We start from the raw sequence: 17,842 nt of genomic DNA on the forward strand, positions 1-17,842 counted from the left end.
GGCTACTTAAAATGTAACTGGGAGCTAAGCAAGTTTTCGATGGAGGAGCCACATTCCAAACCTTTTGACACAATGCCACTGTCCTTACAGGTCAGGTTTGGTTTGTATTCCATAATGAGCTAGAAGTTGATTATGCTGAGTGGTCATAACATACCTGTATGTCATTAAGGTAGAGGCACAAAGAGTAACTTGGGTAAGGTAGAGGCACAAAGAGTAACTGTTCAACTGTGATTTGCAGCCATGGATTGCATCCAGACTTGGGCTCATATACTCCTTTCCATATCCTCATGGCTGTTAAAAATTAAGAACTGAAAAGAGTTGAATGCACACACTTGAATGCAGTGTTTTGTGACAAAGGCTGTTTGTTTCTCAAATTTCTACTTTTATTTACTGCAGTCTTTGCCAGCTTATTTCAGGGTAAGCAATACCATTTTTATTGTATCAGAACTGTCCCTGTCCCCACTAACTTCTTTATTCCAGGATAGTGCATGGCATCTCTTCTGCATTCCTTCTTACAGTCTTCCTTTCAGAACTGGGTGTTTGTCATAAACCAAGGAAGTATCCAGAGAAGCTGCTCCAGTGCTATAAGACCCAGCTTTGTCTTCACTGTCCACAGGGCACATGTCTTGGTGACACCATCTGTAAGAGTTGCAGCAAAGCCCTTTGTGTACAACTGATTTAAACTGGAAATCTGGTTTTAAACTTTAAACCCATCAATGATTCTCCTACTGCATTAAGCAGAGGTGGTGAACCCTTGGCCCTCCAGGTGTTGCTGAGCTACATCTCCCATCAGCCTCTGTCAAGGCTGATGGGAGTTCTAGTTCAGCAACTTACGGCGGGCCATAGATTTCCCGCCTGGATAAAGGTTTGCAAGAAACTGCCCTGATGTATGTGGGAAACTAAATACTATCTCTTTGCCATAAGACCATCTGCTCTGCCACCTATTTTCTGGAGCCTAATGATCACAAGGCACGTGTGGTCCCTTTTGAAAACCAAACAGTACAGGGCAGCCTGCTGGATAGATTTGACTGACGACTCTGAAATGCTTATGTGAGAGTTGACCACCTTCCCACCAATATCACACAGCTCTGTCCTCTCATTATGTCCCTCTCTCGCTTCCCTACATGCATACAGCCTGGCTCTCTAGAGCCGTATGAGAGGTTGTCTGATCTAAACTGCTTCTCTTCAGCCTTGACAGCTGCACTGACTTTCAGCATTCCAGGACTGCCCCCCTTTCTTAAGCAGTTAAAAATATGAATATGTCTGTGCCATCTTAGAAATTGCTTTGGAGGATGGACTAAGCTTATTTAATACCTCTGAGCAGTATAGATGTCTGTGGCTGATGCATTCGGCCTGGCAGCATATTCCAGCAGGAGAACTCCTATGTAAAGCAAATATATAGGTAGTTAGCATTACTGAGCTATCGTCCTAGTAACATTATTCTGCTACAGCAGGGAGGGGAAACCTCAGGCTCAGGGGTCAAATATGGCGCTCAAGCACCTCTTAACTGGGCCCTTAAGACTCTCCCTAGACCCACCCCTCACCACCCTTCTGTCATATAATATTTGCCTGTTTAGGCTGGCTGGAGTATTCCCTTGAGCTCTAATAATGCTGCTTGCTGGAGGACAGAGGTGCATAGAAGCTACTCTATAGCAAAAGGTAAAATTTACATTTATTTCTCCACCACTTTGGGTTTTGGCCTTACTCATTACAAGTCTGTGGTCCCTGAAAGGTTTCCCTGAATGGTATGCAACCCTCTAACTGAAAAATATTCTCCATGCCTGTGCCAGAGATCTGCCAGTCATACGTGAGTCATTCTTGCCCACGGTGGGCCTTTGTGGCATACAGACTAGTCTGAGACTATCCCCCCACTCCCGTATACACCTAATGCCACTAAAGTAATAGCAGTCCAAAGTTCTAGTGCCATCTCTTTCCCATCCCTGCCGGGTGTTTTGTCTTTGGCAAACTTAATTTCAGAGGCAAAAGCTGAAAAATGGGATTTAAACTAGAAGGTAATGAAGATGGCGTTTCCAGATGGGTCTACTTCCTGAGGAAGTAGTCAATAGATCAGGTAGTCACAGGTGGTGGAACAGAAAATGGCAGTGATTGGGAGCAACAAGGAAAGGTGACTTGGCCATTGGCTTCTCTGAAATTACACTGATCACTGGCAGCCTGCTTGCTTAAAACGACAGCAGTTCACAAGGACAGGAGATTGTGCATCCATCACCTTCTGAAGAATTCCGAGACATGTTCTTAGGAACAATTGCCTCAGTGAAAATAAACTATTCCAGCTTGATGTGCTGGCTTTCCAAGAAATTCAGTTCTGTGCTGATAACTTAAATCTTTTTGATGTCCGCTGATTTGGTGCTGCCCTCTTGTGTACTGCTATGTGCCTTATGATGTTAGTTGTACTGAGGGAGCCAGACTCTCCTTTGTATCGGGAACCAGAACACATTTTGTGCCTGTCAAAAATCCTTTTTTGATTGTCAAGGTATTAGAAACAGCTGTTTTTCAATTATGGATTTCTTCTCCCTATCCCAAAGTAAATTTATTGCATCTTTTACATTAAGACATTTTACTCCTGCCTGAGATGAGTCACTTGCTACGTGGCTGTGCATCCAGTCAAAAAAATGCCACTTTTTAATTATTGGTCAGCGACTCGCAGTTCAGAGTTGGGTTGGAAGATCACCCAGAAATGCCTGGTGATCATAAGCTTCAGCCTACTGCACTGAATTCTACATCATTCTGTAGTAAGCTGGCAAAGTGATTATTTAACAGCATTTTTCATTACCTCCATAGATCCGTGCCAGAGCATAGGCAAAGTCTCTTGCAGACAGCTGCATCCCGGCTTCCCCCTTTAAGCTTACTTTCTGAGTGAACTGTCTGAGTTTGTGGAGAGCATTTTGAACTATTTGCACAGAAATTTCCAGTTCAGAGATGCTAAGCGCCACCTTCAACCTGGCCTGCAAGGAAATCAATCATATGGTAATCAGTGTTTCCCGAAACAGCCAGTACTGCTGTCCAATCTAAACCATCTTTTCAGCTGTTAGCAAATCTGAACCAAAGTTTACATTTTTTTCCGGACAAGTATGTTGATCTGAACAAGAAAGAGGCTTGGGGTACCTTAAAGGATTTACAGTTGTTAGTATGACATAAACTTTTAAGAACTTGATTCCACTTTATCACATGCGTAAGCGTTATCACATAGTGCAATGGGGAGGGGGGAGTCTGTAGTCCTCCAGCTATTTTTAGACTACACCTATCATTCCTGAATAGTGCCCATGTCAGCTAGTTGATGGAGACTCCAAATCCCATGTTGCAGCTTCCCAATCACATCTGGAGGGTCATGTCCCCCTCCCATGTCATAGAATAAACATACATGATGTTAGATGGAATGAAATACAAAAATACATCCGGGATCAAATACGTTAAACCTTGTGTCAGAGCTTTCCAAACTGTGTTTCATGACATTTTAGTGTGTCGGCTGCAGTGTATAAGTGCAGCTGGTATAACCTTTCATTTGACAGCATGGCTAAGAATTAAGCCATCTATGCTAGATGTTTTTGTCACCTCTTAATAGTGGCCTGCTCCTCAACCTGTTACCCTCTGCCTTTCGGACTATAACTCCTGTTAGCCCCAGCCAAAATGATGGGTAAAAAGCACAGTGATTTCTTAAATACTTTGGCTCCTATTACACACAGGTCTATTCACAAACTCTAGAAAACAACCATTCGTCTTTATATTCATGATATTTGAGGTTTGTCTCTTTGAAAACCACTCTAGCACAGACAAACTGCTGCAATCTCTTCATCACAGCTGAGGGCACAGGAATGGATGTGGTTTATGCACTCCTTTCCACCTTCTGCAATCTTAACAGTAGCTTAATGCAGCCTTCCCCAGCATGGTGCCCTCCAGAGGGATTCAGCCACAAACTAGGCTATGTTGGCTTTGGTGTATAAAACCCTATAGACCTTTGAACATTATGTGCCACCTCTATTGCCTTTTTGGTACCTGCTGAAGACCTTCCTCTTTCAACAAGCCTTTTAAGCGGATATATTTCCCAGTCTGCATCTGTACTGGAATGGTTTTTAAGATGTTTGATTGTTTTATTGCTTGCTTGCTTACTGGGCTCCTTTGGGTGGAAGGATGGAATATAAGTTTGGGTGGAAGGATAGAATATAAGTTTAACAAAACCACACACAAACACATACCATCACCCCCTGCCAGCACAACTCTGTTGGCCATGGCTGTTGGGAATTGCAGTCAAAACCATTAGGAAGGCACCAGGTTGGAAGGTAGGTATAGTTTAGGATTACATTTGTAGCAGTGGCATTAACAGTAAACAGGTTACAGACTCCGCTAACCCAAAAATAGTGCTTCAGGTTAAGAACTTTGCTTCAGGATGAGAACAGAAATCGTGCTCTGGCAGCACAGCGGCAGCAGGAGGCCCCATTAGCTAAAGTGGTGCTTCAGGTTAAGAACAGTTTCAGGTTAAGTACGGACCTCCGGAACGAATTAAGTACTTAACTTGAGGTACCACTGTATAGTTTAGGATTACATTTGTAGCAGTGACATTAACAGTAATGTGTCCTTGTTGAGGAATGCTCACCTGGGCAGTAGAGAAAAATGCATCCACCACTTTTCCTTGGCTCTTGACTAGGGAGCGCAGAACATCCAGAGAGAGGATATTGGTTGTTCCTTCCCAGATAGTTAGCACCTGTCAGGGAGTCAGAGAAAAGTGGGACAGCAAACAAAATGACAAGGGAAGCCAAAATCTAAGACGTTGAGGGAAAGTTGAGATATTAGACTAGTAATGGATAGAAGAGTAAGAACTGCATGTCACTCCAGATGAAATATCGCTCCTGAAATCTCTGCAATATATCAATCTCTGCCAATCTGTCACCCTCCAGATGTTTAGGACTACAACTCCCACCAGCTCTAGCATTCTATGGCTGTGCTGGCTGGGACTGCCAAGAATTGTAGTCCAAAACAACTGGAGGGCACCAAGCTGGCAAAGACTGAAGAAAATAAATGTAGAAAGCTGAGAAACAAATTGCCCTTTCTGGTCACAAAATACACTGGTCAGCACGGTTTTGAGTTGGAAAATGGGTAGCAGAGGATGCTGAGCTCTTTCCCGACAGCTGCTTTCTACGATCTGTGATGTTCCCATCCAGACTATATTAAAAAGCAGGGGAATAGAATGGAGCGGGACGGGGGGGGGGGGGGAGAGCAGCAGGTGCATTATTTTAAGGGTGTGTGAGCCACAGAGGGATTCCTGTCCCACCTGCCTGCTGCTGGGGGTCTCTCAGCCTTGGAGCCTGGCCTGGCCTGACAGCTGTGTCCCCAGCCCCCTTGCTGAATGTCTGCCTGGCCAGCGTCAGGATGGGATGGGGATTTGCCAGCCAAGGGCCATGTCGGTCAGCCAGGCTTCTCCCTGCATGGGTGGGCAGGGGCGTAGCCCCACTTGATTCTGGTGGCCAGGGATGAACTAGCACGCAGGCTCCGTGAACCCTCCATGCACCATGTACGTATACTTAGCAGTGTTGGCGGTGAGGGAAACCTGGCATGGTGGGTTCTCTGGGCCCTTGCATGTCCGGCCCCCGCCCAGTGCAAACTCGCACCCGGCCACCCAAAAAGAACAGAAGACCGCTGTTAACAAGTGAGAGTGGAATGGTGACACGTGCCCCCAGGCCTTCTCTGATGAAATGCAGTCTCCCGGATGTGCTTTGCAATAGAGAAGGGATTGTCCTCCAACTAATATTTTTGAATGCCCCTCCCAAATATAGCCTGTTTATGTTTGCATAACTATTCCTTGATAGTGCTGAGAACTGGTCCATCTTTCACAATCTGCCAGCTGTGTTCATTCGTTACAGCAGACAGAGGGTTGGGGCATCTCAGGAGACTTATATCGGCTTACTATAAATAAGTTTATACTCCTTTCCATGGAGGCGCAAGTCACAGCAACAGCCAAGGCGACATTTTTCCACCTTCGCCGCATCAAGCAGTTGGTCCCTTACCTTTCCCGCCCCGACCTGGCCACAGTGATCCATTCGACAGTCATCTCCAGGCTTGACTACTGTAACTCGCTCTACGCGGGGCTGCCCTTGAAGCTGTCCCAGAAACTCCAGCGGGTACAGAATGCTGCAGCGAGGCTCCTCACAGGGTCTCTGCCATGGGAGCATATTCATCCAGTGCTTTTCAAGCTGCACTGGCTCCCGGTGGAGTACAGGGTCAGATTTAAGGTGCTGCTTTTGACCTTTAAAGCCCTTCACGGCCTAGGACCCTCGTACCTACGGGACCGCCTCGCCTGGTATGCCCCACGGAGAGCCTCAAGGTCCATAAATAACAACACCCTAGTGGTCCCAGGCCCTAAGGAAGTTAGATTGGCTTCAACCAGAGCCAGGGCCTTTTCAGCACTGGCCCCAACTTGGTGGAACGCTCTGTCTCATGAGACCAGGGCCCTGCAGGATCTGATCTCTTTCCGCAGGGCCTGTAAGACAGAGTTGTTCCACCTGGCCTTTGGATTGGAGCCAATTTGATTCCCTCCGCCCCCTTTTTCTTTTTTCTTTTCCTTCTCCTGCAATGAGGCTCCATTTTAATATTTTAATGTTCCATTATTTTAATGTTGTATTTTATTTTTGTTTTTAAGTTGTAATCACTCATCTTGTTTTTATTATTGCTTGTAAGCCGCTCTGAGCCCGGCCTTGGCTGGGGAGGGCGGGGTATAAATAAAAAATTATTATTATTATTATTATTATTATTATTATTATTATTCATGTTTGAAGAAATAACATTGGCACTAAGGGATTGTATCTAACTCATGATTAACACCTGCCGTTAAATTGAAGTCCCTGGTATTTGGCGTGTAAATCCAGTTACAAGCTGTAGGGACACAGTTTGAAGCTGCACTTTCTAAGACATTCTGTATCAACAGCTGGTGCATTCTTAATCCTGGAGAAACAGATGCAGAGAGTACATTTTTCAACCTCAGAACTTTTACCTGAAAGAAGAGTGAAAATAACTAATTCTATTGTGAGCTTGGACCACTGTGACAAGCAATGTCTAAGCTCCTGGAGACTCTAAATAATGGAGCCACCACCCAGATTCTGAAGCCAGTTTTTGTCCCCTGCTCTACCTCAACAGCACTGCTATAGGATATAGGCTGCTAAAAGAAGGAGAAGCTAAAATGCCTTTTTTGCAGGGTGTGGGTGTGTGGCTTAATACCTGGGCATCCCGTAAAATTCCTGCCAGGCCTGTATCTTCCATGTAGCCCTGCCCTCCAAAACACTCCAGACCTTCTGAGGTAACCGCAACAGCCTGCAACAAAGACATGCGGTATGTGCACATTCCCATTAACCTTGAACACCCAGAGATCTGCTCCTGGTCTCCGCCCATCTCTGACAACTTCATATACATCTAAAGCGCATTACAGACCTGTCAGCAGACTGGGGTGTGGGGAGGTCAAATGCAGCACATTTGCACTATCCCACTTTGCACTCTCTAGAATCTGGGGATGGGAAAGGCTTGTTGAAAAGAGGATCAAGGCCAAGGGACCACCCTAGGGCAGAAGCCCATCCAAGAAAAAATCTGAGTAGCTATAATTCCAATATGTTTATAATAGTTCAATTTCTTGAATACGCTTACCCTGGCAGGGTGTTACTATTTCACAACCACTTGGCCATTAAACAATTACCAAGTTTTGTTCTTTCCTTTCCTTTCCTTTCCTTTTCTCCCCCACAATTAGCACCTGGCTCCTCTATGAATCCTCCCTTTTTGCTTCAGAGCCCAATATGTAACTAAACCATGAAACCAAATTCTAGGCCTTGAAACACTACTTGTTTCCCAGTATAAAGTTTGGCAACAGCCGTCAGCAGCCTAAGCATGTGCTGGTCTTGTTCAGTGTCCTTCTTGGTTTCTTCCAGTCCAAGCAATTTCCCTATCTCCATCATCAGCAGGAATGCTCCTCGAGCTTGCACCTGCAGGAGCAAGACAGCATGGGATCATTGGGGCAGGGTGGAGGAGCACACAATGTTCTTACAACAAGTATCACTTGGCTGCAGAAACAAGGATTTCATAATGTGCAAGGGCGGTAGCTGAGTGGCAGAACACCTGGTTGGCATGCAGAAAGTCCCAGGATCAATCCCTGGAATATCCAGGTAGGGCTGGAAGTGTTCCCTGCCTGACACACTGGAAAGCCAGTGCCAGCTAATGTAGACAATAATGAACTACCGTATTTTTCGCACTATAGGACGCACTTTTTCCCCTCCAAAAATGAAGGGGAAATGTGTGTGCGTCCTATGGTGCGAATGCAGGCTTTTGCTGAAGCCTGGAGAGCGAGAGGGGTCCGTGCGCACCGACCCCTCTCGCTCTCCAGGCTTCAGGAAGCTATCCCAAGTCTTGCAAGCCCGGCGGGATGTACCGCGGGCTCGCAAGGCTTGCGGGCAGCAGCCTGCACCCAAAAGCTGGGGACAGCGGGGAGGCGCAGAGCCGCCACCCCGCTATTCCCCGACCTGATCTGGAGGCTGGCGGGGGGAGAAGCAAGCCTGCTTCTCCCCCCCACCAGCCCCACAACCTCCAGATCAGGTCGTGGAAAAGCGGGATGGCGGCGCTCCGCTATCCCGCTTTTCCCCGACCTGATCGGGAGGCTGGCGGGGGGAGAAGCAAGCCTGCTTCTCCCCCCCCCCCCACATCCCCACAACCTCCAGATCAGGTCGTGGAAAAGCGGGATGGCGGCGCTCCGCTATCCCGCTTTTCCCCGACCTGATCGGGAGGCTGGGGGAGGGAGAAGCAAGCCTGCTTCTCCCCCCCACCAGCCCCACAACCTCCAGATCAGGTCGTGGAAAAGCGGGATGGCGGCGCTCCGCTATCCCGCTTTTCCCCGACCTGATCGGGAGGCTGGGGGAGGGAGAAGCAAGCCTGCTTCTCCCCCCCACCAGCCCCACAACCTCCAGATCAGGTCGTGGAAAAGCGGGATGGCGGCGCTCCGCCATCCCGCTTTTCCCCGACCTGATCGGGAGGCTGGGGGAGGGAGAAGCAAGCCTGCTTCTCCCCCCCACCAGCCCCACAACCTCCAGATCAGGTCGTGGAAAAGCGGGATGGCGGCGCTCCGCTATCCCGCTTTTCCCCGACCTGATCGGGAGGCTGGGGGAGGGAGAAGCAAGCCTGCTTCTCCCCCCCACCAGCCCCACAACCTCCAGATCAGGTCGTGGAAAAGCGGGATGGCGGCGCTCCGCTATCCCGCTTTTCCCCGACCTGATCGGGAGGCTGGCGGGGGGAGAAGCAAGCCTGCTTCTCCCCCCCACCAGCCCCACAACCTCCAGATCAGGTCATGGAAAAGCGGGATGGCGGCGCTCCGCTATCCCGCTTTTCCCCGACCTGATCGGGAGGCTGGGGGAGGGAGAAGCAAGCCTGCTTCTCCCCCCCACCAGCCCCACAACCTCCAGATCAGGTCGGGGGAAAGCGGGATGGCGGCGCTCCGCTATCCCGCTTTTCCCCGACCTGATCGGGAGGCTGGGGGAGGGAGAAGCAAGCCGGTTTCCCCCCCCCACATCCCCACAACCTCCAGATCAGGTCGGGGGAAAGCGGGATGGCGGCGCTCCGCTATCCCGCTTTTCCCCGACCTGATCGGGAGGCTGGGGGAGGGAGAAGCAAGCCGGTTTCCCCCCCCCCACATCCCCACAACCTCCAGATCAGGTCGGGGGAAAGCGGGATGGCGGCGCTCCGCTATCCCGCTTTTCCCCGACCTGATCGGGAGGCTGGGGGAGGGAGAAGCAAGCCTGCTTCTCCCCCCCCACCATCCCCACAACCTCCCGGCTTCAGGAGAGCCCCACCGCCAGCCCCACAAGCTCGGGGGACAGCGGGAGAGGCGCAGCGCGCCATCCCGCTGTCTCCCGACATGGTTTGGAGGCTGGCGGAAGGCTTCCTCCTCCCCCAGCCCCGCAAGTTCCCAGAGCGATGCCAAAGCATGGCTCTGGGTCCCGTTCTGGGGGTGGGGGAAGCTCGGGCTTCCCCGCCCCAGCCCCGCGCCTGGCGGGGGGGGATAAATTTTTTTTGCCTTTATTTCCCCCCCCCCAATCTAGGTGCGTCCTATGGACCGGTGCGTCCAATAGTCCGAAAAATACGGTAGTTGGAAAACAATGTCTTACTCAGTTTAAGACAGATTCCTATGTCTTAAGGATTTTAGCTTAGTGGTAGAGCATTTGCCTAGCAGGCATTAGGTCCCAAGTTTGATGCCAGACATATCCAGCTAGGGCTGCCTGAAATCCTGGTTCAGTGCCCGATATATCCAGGTTCCCTGCCTGAAATCCTGGAGAGCCATTGCCACCACCTTTGGTCACTTCTTTTTGCACTTCCACTGGTAAGCTCCCACCCCACCTTGAGACAGAAAAACACGGGCATTCTGCTTTTCTAAGGGAGCTGCTGGATACAACAGAATTTATCTGAGGTCTGAAAAGCACATGGAGCTGAAAGAGGCTGTGAGAAAGAACCTCACTCTTCCAACTTCCTCCTTCACCTCACGACCAAGAGGAACGTGAATGTGGAGAGGAGTCTCATGTGCTTCGTAGGTGGCAGGGGAAGACCTCAAGGGTCAAGGTCAAACAAAACCAGCACCTCTGAATGCTCACCTCCATTCGAGCCAAAGTCTGCATGTGCAAAGGGTGAGCCTTCAGGGGTTTTCCAAAGGCTTCCCTCTTGGTGGCATAATCCCTTGCCAGGGTGATCACTCTGGAGATGGAAGGCAATTTTTAGCTAATTAACTGCAAAGGTCACATGTGAGAAGATATGCCCCAAGGTCGCAAAGGCCACAGCTGTTGAGAGGAGTGACTAACCTGTGGCCTTCCAGATGTTGCTGGACTACAACTTGCACCAGCCCCAGCCAGCATAGCCAATGGTCAGAAATTATGGGAGCTGTAGTCTGACAACATCTGGAGTGTCTCAGGTTCCTCATTCTTCCTCTGTGTAGACTTCTGATTGAGGTAGCTAATTGTAGCTCACAAGCAGTGGTTTTATTTGAGAGATAGTAAGTTACCATCTGCACCATACACTGCAAGTACATGTTTCTCTCAAAGGAATCCTGGGAACTGTAGTTTACTACCACCATTTGGAAACCAGGAGTTTCTTAACAGCATTTTCACAGCCAACCTCATCTTACTTTAATGCTTATTCAGACAGCAGCATGATTCAAAGAGCCATAATTAAGCCCAAGGGCCCAGTAGGTCTTAGGGAAGAGGACATGAATTACCTTCTCATGCATGCAACTGCATAAATGACATTGTGGATCCTAGTGATGGTCAGCATGTTTGCAATGGAAGCCACACCCCGGCCCTCTGCAGAGATCTGGAAGCATGAAGCAGAAAAAGCCAGAATAAGGTTAATTAGCATGGTCTGTATTGCAATTTAGTAAAAAGGGAATCTATTTGCTTTCTCTCATGTTCTCCCTGGGGCATAAAAGCCTATAATACCTTTTCTGCCTGTCCGTAACTCCTAAGCAGAGCAGTGGGAACTCTGCACAAATTCTTCAGTCAAGAAATATGTACACACAGCACAGTTGCATAGATACATATCTAGCCATTAGGAAGGGAAGAGCAGCTCATAGGGTATAAACCTTTAAGGGTGCTGACCTTTAAAGCCCTAAACGGCCTCGGTCCAGTATACCTGAAGGAGCGTCTCCACCTCCATCGTTCTACCCGGACACTGAGGTCTACCACCGAGGGCCTTCTGGCGGTTCCCTCACTGCGAGAAGCCAAGTTACAGGGAACCAGGCAGAGGGCCTTCTCGGTAGTGGCGCCCTCCCTGTGGAACGCCCTCCCACCAGATGTCAAAGAGAACAACAACTACCAGACTTTTAGAAGACATCTGAAGGCAGCCCTGTTTAGGGAAGCTTTTAATGTTTGATGTATCATAGTATTTTAATATTCTTTTGGAAGCCGCCCACACCTCCACACCTTTTTCTTTTTGCTCACCTTGAGTGACTTGGCTCCATTTAGGAGGAGCTCTGCGGTCGGCAGTTGCCTTGTGCCCAGCTTGTCTTTCAGCCGTTGTATCTCAATCCCATTCAGCTTCCCTTCCTCATTGCGCATCTTCAGGTAGAACAGAGACAGACCTTGGGAGCCCTGCAGCCGAGAATGCAAAGGTGAGAAACACTGACTGGTAACAAGGAGAATGGAGCTAGAATGAATACATTGTGTAATACATTAGTGCAGCAATGGGAAACCTCCAGTCTGTGAACCAAATTAGGCCAGGCAAGGGTTCTCTTTGGCCTGTGAAGCTGTTTTCTGCAAACCAAGCCCACCTGGTCCTCACCTGACATCGTATGTGAAATGAGGATGTGGCAGGTAAAGACATGGCTGGTAAGGGAACAATCAGGATCCTTAAAGTGTACTACGCTGGATAGTTTCTTGGCAAGCAAGGTTTGCTGTCAGTGCTGATCAGCTGTTTGATGATGATGCAAACCCTGCAGGGATTGGCTGTGCTACAGAATTCTCAGAGCTTCTTAGTGCAGCTGATTCCTGCCCAAAGGGGGTCTTGCTATAAGCGCTGATCAGCTGATTAACACAGCAAGGCCCAATGGATCATGTGATGTCAGGTGAGGGGCAGGTAAGTGGCCCCAACGCCTGTCAAAATGGCCAGTGAAGGACCCTGTTTCTCACCCCACTTCCACATTACTGATTACTGCTTGTGAGCTGGTCCTTCAGTTTCCCCAGTAAGGAATCTGACCTGCTGTATTTGTCCATCAGCAGTCATGCTCCTTGCCAGTGTCAAAGTTATATCTGAATCGGTGGCCGAAGTAAACCATTTCAAGCCATGGAGACTGTAGCTGCCATCAGGGAGTTCCAGGGCTACTGTCTCTGTGCCACTAGCTGCAAGAAAAGAACACCCAGTCTTAGCTGCTGCTGATCTTCACAAATAACCAGCACTGGCTTCAAGCTGAAGAAAAAGCAACATTATCATTCAGCAGTGTAGCGAAAAAAGAAGCTGGCACCTCAGTAACTTTGGGAAAAGGTCATGGCACCTGCTTCATATGCAGAAGTTCCCAGGATCAAACCCCAGCATTTCTAGGTAGGGCTGGCAAAGACCCCTGCCCCAAACCCTGGACAAAAGCTGCCAGTCTGTATAGATAATACTCTGTATAAGGCAGCTTCCTATGTTCCTAAGGTGAAACTTAAGCAATAGGAAAACTTAAGTAGCTACAATGTTTGCAATCCATAGGATTGGTTATATATTACCTACCCACCAGCAATGTTGCCATGGTGATTACTATGGGCCTGGCCTATGTGACATAATAATAATAATAATAATAATAATAATAATAATAATAATAATAATAATAATAATAATAATAATAATAATAATTTATTATTTATACCCCACCCATCTGGCTGGGTTTCCCCAGAAGCCTGCGGATAGATCTGAGTTCAAGTTTCACAGAATCACATGAGAAAGCATTAGAAACTATCCTATTTTAGTCATATAGTCATGGTGGTGATGTGAGTTACCGTATTTTTCGGCCCATAGGGCGCACCGGCCCATAGGCTGCACCTAGTTTTTTGGGGGAGAAATAAAGAAAAAAAAATTATTTCCCCCCCAGGCGCGGTGCTGGGGCGGGGGAAGCCCAAGCTTCCCCTGACCCCAGCCCCCAGAACAGGCAGCTCTCCGCAAGACGTGGGAGGGCTGCGTGACTTCGCGCAGCCCTCCCACGGCTTGCAGAGAGCCACACGAAGCCTGGGGGCGCTGAGCTCAGCGTGCCCCCAGGCTTCGGGGTGCAGGCAGCTCTCCGCAGCTCTCCCACGGCTTGCGGAAAGCTTCCTTCAGCTTCCTTCAGCGAAAGCCTGCATTCGCCCCATAGGACACACACACATTTATCCCCTTCATTTTTGGAGGGGGAAAAGTGTGTCCTATAGGGCGAAAAATACGGTAATTGAATTTTTAAACTGTGAGACTGCACATGCTTAAGAGTATTATCTTTTTTATTACCAGGTTGGTAAACTGTTTTTGATTTGTTCGTTTTTCTTTTCAATTAGAAATGTGGAAGCAGTTAAAAGCATGGAATGGAAGAGGTGTTCGGAGAAGTGTTAATTGTGCATTTCTCAACAGACGTTATAGACATGGCCATCTAAATAACCTCTCTCCATGCCTCAACAGACCATTAGGCTGATGGTGTAACATTATCTAACTGCACCACCACTCATTTCTTAAGGCATTTTCTATTGCACTCTGTGTCAGACTTCCCACTTTGGGGCAGACTTACCAACATCAGAGCCCCCTCTGCGTTCAGTCATCCACTGGCCAGAAGTCCAGAATTTGGCAGGGTCACGTGATGTCAAGTGGATAAAAACTTCTTTGAGGGGTTTGGGGATACCCAAGGACTGTTGGGAGTTGCAGGAAACAGACGGAAGAAAGAACAACAAACAGGATTTCCTCTCCTGGTTCCTTCCACAGCAGCCCAAAGCTCCTTTGTCCTGTCATTTGTTGCTCCTCCCTTTTTATTTTTCTGCATGCTTTGGGAGACCAGGTGGGAGGAGAGCTGGTCTCAGCAGGAGGGGGAGACTCCCTGAATTCTTCAGCAGCCTGCCTCATTTCTGTCTCCTGGCCCCATTCCTCTGACACCTCTGAGGCTCGGCTGCCTTCTGCCACAGCCTATTCCTGCTCACCAAACCTGTTGCTTATTCAGCTTTCAACACTTTCCTCTGACCCTGCATCATTGTCCTACCACAAATGCCCTGGCTCTGAGCCTTCTTTGCCTGGTGGTTCCCTTGCTGGTGCCTCCCACCACTCCTCTGCATCCAACCAGTCCATGACAGTCTGGCTAGGGCTGGGTGAGCTGCAAAGTCAGGCAAGGGAACTTTCCCACAGAGGTCTTACACCAAAAACTCCAGATAGTCAGGGTTAGACTTTGGTCTTTTAAACATCAGTGGCGCCCTGTGCAAGGCCAAAATTTGGAGCCCCACCCCCGGCCTTTGCCTTCCATTCTGCTCTACTCACTATGGTGCCCTGTAGGCTCAGTACCCAGTGTGGTGGAACCAGTTGCGCTGTCAAAGATCTGCCTCTGAGATAATGACCAAAAGGTTTTTCAGCAGAGCTGGCTGATATGCATCATTTTGGATCTAAGCAGAGCCAGGATGCCACATATGCACCAGTTTTGCTAACTCCCAATCTGGCCTTATTAGGGAAGGCCTTGGGGAACTGAGGAATATGTCTTATATAGACCATTAGCCTACCTCAGTATTAGTCTAGCATAAAGTCTAAATAATAGTGTTGTGCATAGGGGTTTTGTTTTTGGTAAGGGGAACTTATGGGTAGGGCGTTTTACTTTGGTAGCAGCATTCCAGAAATGAACCCCCAACTTAGTCTAATTCAGAGCAATGCAATATAGTGATCTACCTGCTGAGCACTGACTTGTGATCTCACCTCTATTACTTTTGCTGCTCCATCAGTCATGGCCAGAGGACATGAAAAAATACCAGAAGAAGGTGCAAAAAGGTACAGTTTGGCAATCTGATGAACGCGGCTGTGGAAGGAGAAACAAAGCCTTGCTGAATTTAGAAATGCCAAGGGAAAAATATATTTGCTATAGAGAGATCTCAGTTGGATCATAGCTACACAAAAACACAAGAAGAGCTTGGCTAAAGGCCTATCAGGTTCAGCACTTCTGTTCTCACAATGGCCAACCAGATGCCTCAATGAGAAGCTCACAAGCAGGACATGAGTACAACAACAGTCTTCCCACTTCCAATTCCCAGCAAATGGAGTTCAGAGGCATACTGCCTTCAACAGTGGAGGCAGAACATAGCCATCGTAGCTACTAGCCATTGATAGTAGCCTTACATGCATTTGCCTTGCTGTCTAGTAAAGCCATCCAAATCGGTGGCCAATCATTACATGCTGTGGGAGTTCTACTGTGGGAGTGCTTTCGTCTAGAAAAGTGTCATTATCCCCACTGTAGGGACATTTCATTTTGAATGGCACTGGAGGTATATGGACATGTTCGCCGCCCTGAAGTGTGGCCCACTGAGTCTGAAAGTGTCAACTAAATTTGTACCTCCAGTTAGAGTATCTCCTCTCATAAGCCTCAGCAATCAGCCTCTCCTCAGCCGAGATCTCTTTCATCCTCTTCCAGGCTGGGCAGGTGATAATTTCATCCACACGCCGCCCCCAGGCATCAAACTGCTTAAGTTGTGGAGGGTTTATCTCACACTCACGTCCCAGGAGATCAATTTCATCCTTCACTCGAGCCCCAAACTGTTCAAGGTCCAAACTTACGTCAGCAAACACCTGCAAAGTAAAAGAATGTGGGCAGATGGACAAGTACGTACTGGTATGTATGTATGTAAATAAATAAATAAATAAATAAATAACAAAATAAAACAAAAACAAAACAAAACATCACAGCAAGCAGAACATAAAACAAAGTATTGGGCTCCCTGTTTGACCTCACCTGTCTCTTGTACTGATCCTTTTAAACTGAGTATTATGTACTGCTGCTATTTGAAATGCGCTTATGTTATAAAGAATCAACCCCGCTGCCTGAACTTTTGGACTTTCCTCCAAAACATGGCTTGGGAGACTGTCTTGTACTTATAAAAGTTACTACTTAATAACTGCAGATACATAATGACCCATACATAGTTCACTTTTCACCTGCTTCAACTAGTGAGGTTTGTTTTTAACTGTGAACAGCAGCTTGGGAACAGGGCAAACTGCTGGCTTCTTGAATACTTTTAAGCAAAGAACAAACACCCATCTGACTTTTAAATCAGTGGAGGGCAAAATACTTTGCTGTAACTCAGGGGAAGAGCATCTGCTTTGCAGACAAAAGGTCTCTAGTTCAATCCCCAATGGTGGCTCCCAGTAGGGCTGGGAAAGGTTCCCTGTCCAAACCCCTGGAGAGCTGTTGCCAGTCAAATATAGACAATACTGAGCTAGATAGGCCAATTGGTTTGATTCAGTGGAAGGTACTTTCCTATGTAGGGTCAATTAGCACAGGTGAGAGAACAGAACCTTTAGCAATGTGCAAAAGATAGTGGTGGCTTGTGCAGTGGTCCTTGGTATAGGAATAGGAATTTTACTAACCTGTCTCTATTTCCATTTGTGAAATATTGGAGGGTATTCAAGGACAGCTTTGGAATTCAGTGTAGGCTGCTACATTTGGATGAATGGGGTGCTGCCCTAAGAGTCTCAGTCTTGCTTTTTTAAAAATCAGAGGAAGTAGTCAAATCCATGTAAATTGTCTGTGCAAACGAGCTGAGATTCTTGCATTGTAGGGGGTTGGATGAGATTACCCTTGGAGTCCCTTCTAATTCTACAATTCTAGGAGTCTCTAGATGTCACAGAACATTTTGTGTGTGCATGCGCATGCATTAAAGATATATCTGTGTGTCTATGTATAGAATATGATATATAAAATACAGACCTCAGTTGGTAGCTGTGATTTCAAGTAATCCTGAAGAAAAGTATCTTCCAGGTATGGATTTCCAATCCTAGGCTGTTCTTGACAAAAGACCCCAATTTCTTTCCTGGCAAAAAGCTCCCTTGGGTGTTGTGAGGAGCATTTTTGATCCATGGGCTCCGCTTGCTGATTCCAGCCTTTGGAAAACGCGATTGGCCTCTTGCCCCAAGCTTTGCACTTTTGATTCCCTGCTTGCCCTAAGCTTTGCAACCAAACTTCGCAGTTTGACAGCTTCGACTTGCAATGTGTCCACATGGCCAACTTGCCGAAATAAATAAAGAAACAAACAAACCAAAAGCCAAAAAGCAAACCAAAAGCGGCCAAAGAAACAACCTAGCGGGCGCGTTTGTTTCACCTTGAGCCACCTCCCACTTCCAACAACACGATTAAAAAGTT

At 47.8% G+C, this 17,842-nt stretch overlaps 2 protein-coding genes and 1 long non-coding RNA gene across 9 annotated transcripts in view; 2 read left to right on the top strand and 1 right to left on the bottom strand.

Annotated features, from left to right (window-relative positions):
• The window catches only part of HORMAD2 (HORMA domain containing 2), a 91,222-nt gene that overhangs the window by 43,614 nt on the left and 29,766 nt on the right, over window positions 1–17,842 (top strand). The gene's annotated exons all lie outside the window — the stretch shown is intronic.
• The window catches only part of LOC308576053, a 93,674-nt gene that overhangs the window by 21,058 nt on the left and 54,774 nt on the right, over window positions 1–17,842 (top strand). The window contains exon 2 of the long non-coding RNA XR_014003029.1: window positions 4,661–5,528. This is a non-coding gene — a long non-coding RNA (uncharacterized lncRNA). The remainder of the gene's footprint in view (window positions 1–4,660; window positions 5,529–17,842) is intronic.
• On the bottom strand, window positions 362–17,834 carry LOC308575820 (acyl-CoA dehydrogenase family member 11-like). 3 transcript variants are annotated; one of them, XM_081174854.1, is made up of 15 exons: window positions 17,411–17,834; window positions 16,040–16,272; window positions 15,409–15,508; window positions 14,249–14,366; window positions 12,718–12,860; window positions 11,964–12,113; window positions 11,243–11,337; window positions 10,626–10,725; window positions 7,836–7,976; window positions 7,225–7,317; window positions 6,836–7,000; window positions 4,610–4,717; window positions 2,792–2,963; window positions 1,315–1,381; window positions 362–639 (listed from the first exon to the last, which is right to left on the bottom strand). In XM_081174854.1, the coding sequence occupies exons 1-15, from the start codon at window positions 17,699–17,701 to the stop codon at window positions 513–515; spliced, it is 2,103 nt and encodes a 700-aa protein (XP_081030980.1). In that variant the 5' UTR covers window positions 17,702–17,834; the 3' UTR covers window positions 362–512. The 3 variants fall into 3 exon arrangements, with proteins under 3 accessions (XP_081030980.1, XP_081030982.1, XP_081030981.1); XM_081174856.1 differs by lacking the exons at window positions 362–639; window positions 1,315–1,381 and adding an exon at window positions 3,072–3,123 and having other exon boundaries at window positions 2,800–2,963; XM_081174855.1 differs by lacking the exons at window positions 362–639; window positions 1,315–1,381; window positions 2,792–2,963 and adding an exon at window positions 2,979–3,123.

The sequence above is a fragment of the Podarcis bocagei genome, assembly GCF_964188305.1.
Source record: "Podarcis bocagei genome assembly, chromosome: 16".
Lineage (NCBI taxonomy): Eukaryota > Metazoa > Chordata > Lepidosauria > Squamata > Lacertidae > Podarcis > Podarcis bocagei.

Excerpts from the sequence above, each read along its gene's own strand:
- LOC308575820 (XM_081174854.1), bottom strand. The coding sequence starts at position 17,701 with ATGTGGACACATTGCAAGTCGAAGCTGTCAAACTGCGAAGTTTGGTTG. Across the intron at positions 16,273-17,410 it reads AATCACAGCTACCAACTGAG|GTGTTTGCTGACGTAAGTTT; the intron begins GTCTGTATTTTA and ends TTTACTTTGCAG. Across the intron at positions 10,726-11,242 it reads GCAGTTGCATGCATGAGAAG|AGTGATCACCCTGGCAAGGG; the intron begins GTAATTCATGTC and ends TTCCATCTCCAG.